Here is a 10,163-nt window from a genome sequence, read left to right as displayed (position 1 = left end):
TCCATGAGCTTCCAAATGTCAAAGCCTTGATTTCTTGGAAAGAAGAAAAATGCATTTAGCTGCTTGAATTTGGACATAGTGGTTGACATGGGCCCTTATATCACCATGACACCTTTTAAATAATTCTCTTGACTCAAACACAAGGAAATCAAACGAAACATCTATGTACTGAGGTCAGAGTTCGCCATGGTCTGAGAGCAGCACATCTTGATCCAGAATCTCTGGGCCATACAGCCACATTTTTTACAGATTATTATTTCCTGGGTAATAGAATGTCCCCTACTTCGAGTAGTAATTTTAACGGGTATTGGGTATGTGCTGTTCTCCTTCTTAATAAACAGTAACTTTTTTTTTAAAGCAAAAATCACTGAGTTTGTATTCCCTTCTGCCTTATAACCTGCTTTTCAATTTAATTTTCAACTGGAAACCTGTACAGCTGCTGAGATAAAGGCATAAGGTACAGATGTAGGAGATGGCATGAGACCCACTCAAATGTGTGCAAGTTGACTTTTTTGTTCAAAATACATCAATGTAGAAATTTCTAAATGGGTCACCAGCTGAAAATATCACCCTGAAAACAAGGAGAAAGAGCTCTTGTCCAGGGCCTCTCTTTCTAAGATGTCTGTATATGTGGCCATGGCTCTTCTTTGGAGGCAGCTACACTGCTGTCATCACATCAAATTTAGCCTGATGGACTTCTGCAGTCATCCATTCAGTCCATCTCCTATGCAAGAAAAGAACACCAGTCAGAATTAGCCAGTCTCACAACCAGGATTTAGTACTTAAGAATGCTAGTGTCTTAACAGGAGTGAAGTTGGGATAAATGTAGACACTGTGCCTCCATATCATGTTAACCTTATATTCCTGCACCCTCCCTTTTGTTACACGGATGCAACTACAAAAACACAGGATTTCCAAGGGCTCAGAGGTAAATATAAGCCTCTCCATAATCACGTAAGGTGTTAAGACACATGTTAGAAGGTCAGAGGGATCTATTTGATACCTATCAGTACAGATGTTGACATTTAGACTCTTATTCCTCCTTGAAAATGTTGTTGGTTAAGAGAGGAGAAAAAAAACCAAAACCTGTTCAGAGACTTTTTCTGGCTTCTTTCTTTCTAACAGTTCAGCACGTTTTACCCCTGATTTTGTCTGTATAACTGAAGATCATGGCACACAGCAGGTGCATTTAAAGCCCATCAATAACTATTCACTAGATGCTCTTTTATTTAAAAATCAAGGAAGCCTGAGTAATGTTCTGACATATTAAAAAATTGCAGACACTGATATTTTAAAATTTGAAGATATATTCACGTATCTTCCACTTGGGTCTACGAAACAAGCATCAGTCTTCAAGGATGCCTTGCCTTTCTTAGGCAGTGTCATGAAGACTGACTTTTAATATCTTGGTTATGTGAGAACTGTGCTCCCTGTTTATGGGAGACCACATCACCTCTGCCCCCCCTCCACATTTTGACTGTTCCTTTTGGTCTCTTTCCCCATCTTCTTCTGTAAGCCTGTATTCTGAAAATCTGCACTTATGTTTGTGACAAGGTGAAGCTGAGGTCAGCCTGAGGAAGCTCAGACTGGGTCCCTCTGGCCACTTTCTTTTATGCCTTCCATGTCTGCACCATGCTGCTGTGATTCTGTCCATGGTGTGAGAAAGGCTTCGCCTCCCTTCTGACAGCAGCATGTCTTGTCCCAGCTTTCCTTGTGCTTTTGTCATCAGGGAGACTAGGGTGAGGAGAGCTAAGAGAGGATCCCATGGCAGAGGGCTCTGCTTGGGTTCTAGACCTTTGAGGGAAAAGGGTGTGGACTGCAGGCAGAGACCAGGGGGCCCCATGAAATGGCAAGGAGCTGGCGTCAGTGATTCTTACATTTCTGACTAAGTCCCTCACGTAGGTGAATAGGTTCTGGTTAATAAAGTTCACTGTTGCATGAAACACATCACGGAGTAAGGATGGTGTGTGATCGGCCACCTTTTTGGCCAACAGCATGGTCATAATCAGTGTGGCCTTCTCGTTCTCCATGTCTTTAGGGTAAGTCTGCATTGCTGCTTTCAGGGTGGTGGCCAGGCAGTTCCTTCTGTCCTACACAGAGATAAAGACAATTTACGAATAGTCTTCCTTCTTACAGTCCCTGGTGATAAGTACAAAGAAGCATCTCAGAAGGAAGTACTGATTATAACTAAGACTACAGGGCACTAAGACTACAGAGCACAGAGAGGACAGATAATTTAGTTTTGAGGCAATGTGAAGGGAATAGGAGACCACTTCCGGCAGGGGACACTCATTAACCTAATGCATGTTTACTGAGCACAAGGAGCTGAAGTCATTTCCTTCCAAAACCTTCAAAAGACTTTGATAACCATCTCAAGCAACTTAGGCCCATCTGATTGGTGTGCGCCCTAGCTTAAGACAGATCCTAGACACAGAACTTGAGAGACCTTAAACTTAATGACGCACATGCACAATTACTCTTGTGGGAGGTGTCCCAAGGCAGCACATAGCCAGCTGCTTCTGTGTTCTATGACAGTTGCTGGAGAATGGCAGATGGGGAGGGATTGCCAGACTGAAGACCAGCTGCCAAGGAAGGGGGTGCCCAACAAGGTAGTGAGGGTATCGGCCAGAACAGTTGGTAGAAGGCAAAAGAATGAAATCTTCTCTCACCTCCTATAGCTACGAGCATTTATTTGATGGCTTTAGGGTGTGGCATTCTCCCACTAGGTTTCTTCAGGAAGGGGACAATGCCCTGTACCAATCTTTGGATGCCCCACAGGACAATGTGAGTGGCAGAAGTTCAGAAAGGATCTGTTTAACTAAATACAACCATGAAGCCAAGAAGAGGAGCAGGCTAATTGTCACTGTTTTTGTTATACATGAGAAAGTAACTGAAAATTCTCTGTTGGCATCTTTATTTACTTTCCAAAACAGAAGAAAGAATAAGTTATTTTTGGAAGAGTCAGATATACTTTGCTTATCTTTCTGGAGTCTTTTATCCCTCTGACTTAAAATGTTCAGATTTTCTAAATCTCCACTAAATTCTCCTGAGAAAAAACCATGCTCTAACTCCATTCCCAATTCTCTTATTGAAGCTCCAGATGTGTAGTCATGGAGTTACCTCAGGGGACATTGGTCTGAGGTAACAGAACAATGAGGGACAGGACAGGCCCTGGTTCCAGTGACAAGTGGACAAGCCCAACTTGCCCAGATGTAGCAACAGTATATTCCCTCACTTACTTCCTCTGACAGGCGAACATTCATAAAACGCGCCACCAGGTCATTCACCAGTCCTGGCTGGATGCTGCGGTCCATCTCATCCCCAACTTGGGCAAGATGCCTGGCAATATTCTGGATAACTTCTTCTTGACTTTCAGAGTCTTAGTGTACAGGCAGAGGGCAATAATGACAAAGAAGATTCAGACAATGACCCCATTAGACACCGTTATCACTCTCCAGCCCACCCAGACACAGGAAAGGAGTCTGCTTTGGAAGAAGGCCAGCTCCTGCCTCCACAGAATGCCCTCATAGTCCCCACTGATATTGGCTCCACTCAAACTCGAGCCCCTTTGTGGCTTCTGGACTGGTCATGGTTGTGGGATCAGGGAAAGGCCTGAGTGAACAGGAGACCAGCTCTAGAAGCAGGCTTCTCCCCCTGAACTCAATAGCTATCCCCAAAGAGGGTCAGTCATGCCATAGCATTCTTCACTATGGGCCCCCAAAGAATAAACCTGGCAGCAACCTTCATGGCTCTCAGGTTTATATACCAACACCTAACAGGTGTCAGCCTTAGAAGCTTTGAGGAAGGAGGATTTACAGTCAGACCAGGTTTGAGTCCCACCTCTACCACTTACTGGCTGTGAGAGCTTGAAGCCTATGTCTTACCTCCTCACAGGGAAGAGGTGGAGCTGACTCCCCTCCCCTGTCTTGCCTCATTCAGTAAAGGCCCAGGTCTTCTCCAGCACCTACCAGACCCTGTATGATCTGCCCCACCTTGCTGAGATACCTGCTACTTGACTTTAGTCCCTCCCCAGCCTCCCTGGCCTCCACACATATTGCCCCTTCTGCCTAAATGCAACCCCCACCCGAACACAGCTCCTTCCTCATCTCCTTTATTCTGTTCCAGTCTTCTCTCCCTTTCTTTTTCTTCCTTGACAGTTGTTATACATTACCCTAATTCTAATTCTATAATTTGTCTGACACCTCTCAACAAGAATATAAACTCCCTAAAAGCTACAATTTTGGGGGTGGGGGGTCGGTACTAAGGATTGAACCCAGAGCCTCACATGTACTAGGCAAGGAATGAGCCATATTCACAGCCATTTTTAAATGTTAATTTGAGATAGAGTCTCACTATGTTGCCCAAGCAGGCCTCAAATTTACCATCTTCCTGCCTCAACCTCCCAAGTTGCTGAAATTATAGGCATGTGACACCATGCCCAAACTACAGTTTTAAAAATCAGTTTGGGGGCTGGGGAGATAGCTCAGCTGGTAGAGTGCTTGCCTCGCAAGCACAAGGCCCTGAGTTCGATCCCCAGTACTGCAAAAAAAAAAAAAAAAAATCAGTTTGGTTTACTGTTAAATATTTGGCACTTAAACTGATGCAGGCACACAGCAGGTGCTCAATAAACAACTGTATGGAAGCTTGGTGCTATGGCTCATGCCTATAATCTCAGCTACTCAGAGCCTGAGGCAGAAGAATCATAAGTTCGAGGCCAACTTCAGCAATTTAGTGAGGCCCTAAGCAACTTAGTGAGATCCTGTTTCAAAATAAAAAATAAAGAGGGGCTGAGGATGTGGCTCAGTAGTAAAGAGCCCTGGGGTTCAATACCTGGTAACGAAACAAAAACCAACTACATGAGGCTGAGGGTGTGGCTCAGTGGTAGAGACTACGCTTAGCTTCAATCCCCAGCACAACAAAACAAAACAAATAAACCAAAAACAAAATAAGTGTATAAATGAATGAACAGATCCTGTATCTAGCTTCTGATAATCATTAAATGCCCAACTATTGTTATTTTTCCCATTAAATCCTGTATTTATGTGTATGCATGTGTGTGTGTGTGTGTGTGTGTGTGTGTGTTTGCAACTCCTCTCTGGCTCCTTATTTGGTGAGTTTTACCTTAGTCTCTGCTATTCTCACTGCACCCGCACTCAGCCAGTTGTCAAATCTGATCTTATAGCTCCTATCTGCTGCTGCCACCCTTGTCGGGGTTCTTTTTGAGCTCTCATCTCGATAACACTGTCCTTCAGTTCATTTTCCTCAGAAACAGAAGGGCACAGCAAATGGAGTTGCAGGGGGACTAGGGCAGGACTGAAGGAAGCAGTAAGAAGTCTGATGCACTTGTCAACCTCAGGGTGAGTGCCTCCTCAAATTCTGTGCTCTAGGGTTTCATTTGCCTCCCTGTAGTCTTCTTTCCTTTTTTTTTAAGCCACTAAGGACGGAACCCAGGGCTATACACATGCTAGGTAAGTGTTCCACTGAGTCATCCTTAGCCCAGCACCACAACAAGATACAACACTGCTTCTCTATCGGGATCTTCCCAGTGCTTACTTCTACTTAAGTAGCAAGTCATCACCTAGCTTCCAAGTCCCTTTGATTTAATTCTCACTACTTCTTGGAATGTGCTAGCCAAACTCAAATCACTTTCTGTGTTTCATAGGCTCTCCCATTTCAGGTTTTTGCTTAAGCAATGGCCATTCCCTCTTCCCTATTTCCAAAGAATTACACTATCTCATCCTTCTAGGCCCAGCTCCACCTCACTTGCAGTCATGAATTCCTTCCTGATTCCCTTCAGAGCAAAAGGTCCCCACTTCTCCTTATAGCTCCCTTAGAAATGATCTGTGCCTCACTTATTTTGCTAAAGACTTTCCACCTTATTTCAGTGAATCATGTACACAACTCTCTTCCCTCTATCCACCAGATAAGCAACATCAGAAATTATATCTGATCAATTTTCAAGGTTTCTAGAGTCTCTATTTTGTCCCTTGCTTCTAAAGCTCGAAAAGTACTTAATTCATGGGCCAATTTTCTCCCGGAGCACTAGTGAAGTCAGTGTATAGCCCCATAATCCATTTTTCAAATACAATTTGGGTCAATTCAGGATTTAAAGTCTAAAGGTAAGGGACAGTGTGGAGGACAGCAAGAGAAAAACACAGGTGACGGACTGGTTGTGTTTACTGCTGCATCACCTTCTGACCGTGAAGCCATTCCTGTCCACTCCTGCCCTCAGTCCTTCCTACAACTTTCCAAGAGACCAAGTGTTTTTACTCAGTTTAGGGCCACCAGAAGACACGCTGGTTGGGTTCAAAGAAAGTTTCTGTCACACACTGGCTAGTGGGAAACACCTGTCACATTCCCTTTCTCCAGATTTAAGATGAGATTGGGCAAAATGCTGAATCAGCTGTTGGTTTCTCCCAGGTCCACCAGAGGGCAATGCAGTCTCAGTGACAGGAAATTTCAGGGTAGACAACCAGGTCACGCCAGACAGGTTAGAAGATCTGGGTCAGTGAAATATCAGGGCAGTAATTTTCTTTTCCTTTTGTAGTGCTAGGGATGGAACCCAGGGTCTTGAGCACCATGGGCAAATGCTCCAACCCACGCTATATCCCCAGCCCCAGGGCAATGATTCTAATCAAGGTCAGAATCACGTGGGAAGTTATCTACTCTGACTGCTGACATGGGTGGCTGGAGTAGGACCCAGGGTCTGTACATTTTGAAAAAATTCCTCATGTAACATCTGTGTGCACACTACTGAGAACCACTGTCCTGAGCTGAATGCAGAAGTGGAACCTCAACATGCCCCGCAGCCTTGCTCCTTCTCCAGAAACAACACTGGTTGGCAAAGGGGAGACAACATAGAGGCCGGGAAGAGAGCACAGGGATTAAAGTTAAGGATGGTAGAGTCCGGAATATATATAACAGGAAGCAGCACTAGTATGATGGGAGGCAACTCAAGAAGCTCGAGAAAGGGTCTGGCCCAAGTCCTGCCTTGGAAAAGTCCATCAGTTTGATTGGAGTTAGTCATTTACGTGTTACTGGGCCTAAATGCTCTCATCTGGAAATGAGGTTCAGAATACTTCAGTTTTTGCCTTCCCTCCCCTCTTTTTGTGCCAGGGATCGAACCAAGGGCCTCATGTATGCCAGACAAGCACTGAGCTCAGTTTTCTTAACGTGAAAAAGGGAAAATGTGAAGTGGTATGTGGGATACAAAAATTCCTTTAAATAGATGGATCTCACTGGATCAGTGAGATTTATATTTCAGCAGGCCTGCTCAAGGTGGTGTGAGGCTGTGTTAGAGTCACCTGTGGGGCTTTGCTCACACCAGTGATGCCCCAGAACTATCAAATCAGAATGCCTAAAGATGGGACCCCAGAACCACTGTTTTAAAGCTCCCTGGTTCTTGAAACTACATAAACCCCAACTGGGGATTCCTTCAGGTTATTTAATACAGATCAGTGGCTTCCAATTTTTGGATATATCAGAATTACTTGGGAAAACACTTCTGTTTTGGTGGATGAACATACAGGATTGAATCACATAACATGAACATATACAGTGGCCTGAAACTCTAGGGGTTGAGACTAAGCTAAATGTCCCTTCTAGCCTGAGGATATCCCTAGATGTTACCAGTGACAACAAAGTCCAGAATTGGAGCACAGGAGGCGGGGCCAGGTACCTACCTGCTTCTATTCTTCCCATGAAGAGACTGGCCCGGTTGCCATCAGTCTGTAGCTCATCCTCACGTTCCACCTCCAGGCAAGCTTGAAAGGGCAGTTCCTGGCCCAGAGTCCTCAGCTCTTGGTGGAACTTACAGTCAGAGAAGCTTTGGAGGAAGTCAAGCACCAGCAGGTTTGTGATGTGCTCATCCCTGAGGCCTGAACCATTGCTGACCTAGGATCAAAGAGGAGTTAGAAAGGCTCATGGGAACCCAACTCTGCAAAACACTGGGTAACCTACCTACCTTCTTTGTCTCAGCTTTTTCACCCTGAAGGTAAAGAAAAAACAACTGTAGCAATAATTACATTCACCCTTCCTATACTGAAAGGGTGTCAGGAAAAGTGGTACCTTATGAGAGGAAAGATTTCCTAGGGTGCTATGCAAGGAGGATGTAGTGGTTGTTTTTTTTTTGTTTTTTAACCCAAAGACATCTCAAGAATATGGGAGAGGAGGACAACCCCTATTGGGGTCCTCTCTCGTCCCTCTCAGCATTGTTTCTATTCTTCACACCTGAATATACCCTACTCCTTTCACTCTGGGAAAAAAAAAAAAGAATATGGGAGAGGAAATAAATGTGGTGGATTGGAAGAGATGATGGGCAAGTTCACCTGGCACCAATATAGATTACTATTATCTAAACAACCGGCCCTTTATGGGGATGAGTGGGAGTTCTGAAATTTCTTCTGTTCATGCAACTAACGTCTATTCAGAGCCCACTATGTAGTAGGCTCTCCAGCTATCAACCTGAAAACCTCACCATTCCCATCGTTCTGAAAGGATATTCAACAGGTACACATTGAGACCCACTATGGTGTAGATCTGGAATGTCCCCCCAAAAGTCCTGTGTTGAAGGCTTAATTCCCAGTGCAGCAATATTCAGAGGTGGAGCCGATGGGAGGTGATCAATCGTTGGAGCTCTGATCTCATCAGTGGATTAACCTATTGATGGATTCATAACTTACTGTCCTTTTGAGAGGGGGTTGAAACTTTAGGAGGTGGGGCCTAGTTGGAGGAAGTAGCCACTGGGAGATGTGCCTTCGATGGGTATATCTTGCCCCAGTTCCTTCTCTCTCTCTCTCTGCTTCCCAGCTGCCATGAAGTGAGCAGCTTCGTTCTACCACACCCTCTTTGCTATGATGTTCTATCTCACCACAAGCCCAGGAATAATAGCTCTCAGAGACTATGGAACCAAACATTGAAACCATGACTGAAAATAAATCTTTCCTACTTTCAAGCTGAATTTTTCAGATATTTTGTTACAATGACAGAAAGCCAACTAACACAAGACTTTTCAGGCACCATGGGTGCTGCCATAGGCTCCAGGATGTTGAAATGGTAATTCTATTATAGATTTGTGGTTCCTCTTTGCAGAGCTGTCAGATAGGGATGAAGGTACATCAACACCCACAGGCACATGCATGAAGAACAAGCCTGCCTACACTCAGTTCCCTAACTCCCCTTCCCAAGGATTCCTCCAAAGGAATTCAGGAGTCTGACCTCAGAGTCCATGGCATAGGCAGCACTGGGTAGCTCTGACTTGCTTTTGGCTCACGAAGGTCCAAGGTCACAACCTAGAAAAAGACACACATAGAGGATGGGTGACTGTTCCCTGAAGGGATGCTCCACAGGGGAAAATGGAGGAGCCTGAACTCAGCTCTGGCTCAGGAACTTTGGCTACTGCAACTGAGCAGCTGAGGTCTCTGTCGACATGCAGATGGTACTCAGTCTGGGTTCCTTTCTTTCCCCTTGGCACAGAACTGTGGGCAGCAACCCAGTAAGCAAACTCTGAAGTTTTCCTGGATCTTCCCAGAGACTTGCTAGACCCCTTAGGCTGATTTGGCTATGAATTATTTTAAATTAAATACTTACATTATTTAGTAAGTTTCCTACAAGAATATACTTAGTTAATAAAGTGTACCTAAAAGTTTTCAGGAAATCTGTCTATCATGATGACAACTATCACAGCAATTCCTTCCAATAACAACAAAGGAACCAATCCATTTCTTCCACAAGTTTTATGATCTTGCATTCCACACAGTGATGTTGCATAGGCAGTGTTGATCCTGACTTAAAAGGGAGAAAATATGGTTTGAGGAGAATTTTCTTGAGGCCACAGAACTAGTAAGTGACAGGAGGGGTCAGGTCAGTTCCTTCCATCAAGTCACATGGTTTCAGTTGTTCATATTATGAAGAAAAGACTTCCAATAAAATGATGAAAAAAGACAGACTGCATTTGACAGACAAAAGATTAAGTCTTCCACAGGACACATATTACAAACTAAATGACCTACTACTGACCAGACAAATGCCAACGGGGAACCGAGTTAAAAAAAAAATGTCCCCGGCTAGGTGCACCCCTATAATCCCAGCTATTGGCACAGCTGAGGCAGGAGGATCACAAATTCAAGGCCAGCCTGGGCAATTTAGCAAGACTCTCTAAAGTA

At 44.4% G+C, this 10,163-nt stretch overlaps 1 protein-coding gene across 2 annotated transcripts in view; it reads right to left on the bottom strand.

Moving 5' to 3' along the window:
- Window positions 1-488: 488 nt before the first annotated feature.
- BID (BH3 interacting domain death agonist) overlaps window positions 489-10,163 on the bottom strand; it is a 36,746-nt gene continuing 27,071 nt past the window's right edge. The window contains exons 2-7 of one of the 2 annotated variants that reach the window (XM_079140271.1): window positions 9,217-9,290; window positions 7,964-7,987; window positions 7,683-7,893; window positions 3,240-3,379; window positions 1,878-2,090; window positions 489-724 (exon numbers count right to left, since the gene is read on the bottom strand). In XM_079140271.1, coding sequence (XP_078996397.1) covers window positions 713-724; window positions 1,878-2,090; window positions 3,240-3,379; window positions 7,683-7,893; window positions 7,964-7,987; window positions 9,217-9,228 — 612 coding nt within the window. In that variant the 5' untranslated portion in view covers window positions 9,229-9,290 and the 3' untranslated portion in view covers window positions 489-712. The remainder of the gene's footprint in view (window positions 725-1,877; window positions 2,091-3,239; window positions 3,380-7,682; window positions 7,894-7,963; window positions 7,988-9,216; window positions 9,291-10,163) is intronic. The other variant, XM_079140272.1, reaches the window with a different exon arrangement.

The sequence above is a fragment of the Sciurus vulgaris genome (genome assembly GCF_902686455.1).
Source record: "Sciurus vulgaris genome assembly, chromosome: 5".
Lineage (NCBI taxonomy): Eukaryota > Metazoa > Chordata > Mammalia > Rodentia > Sciuridae > Sciurus > Sciurus vulgaris.
This window is presented reverse-complemented; position numbering and strand designations above follow the sequence as displayed.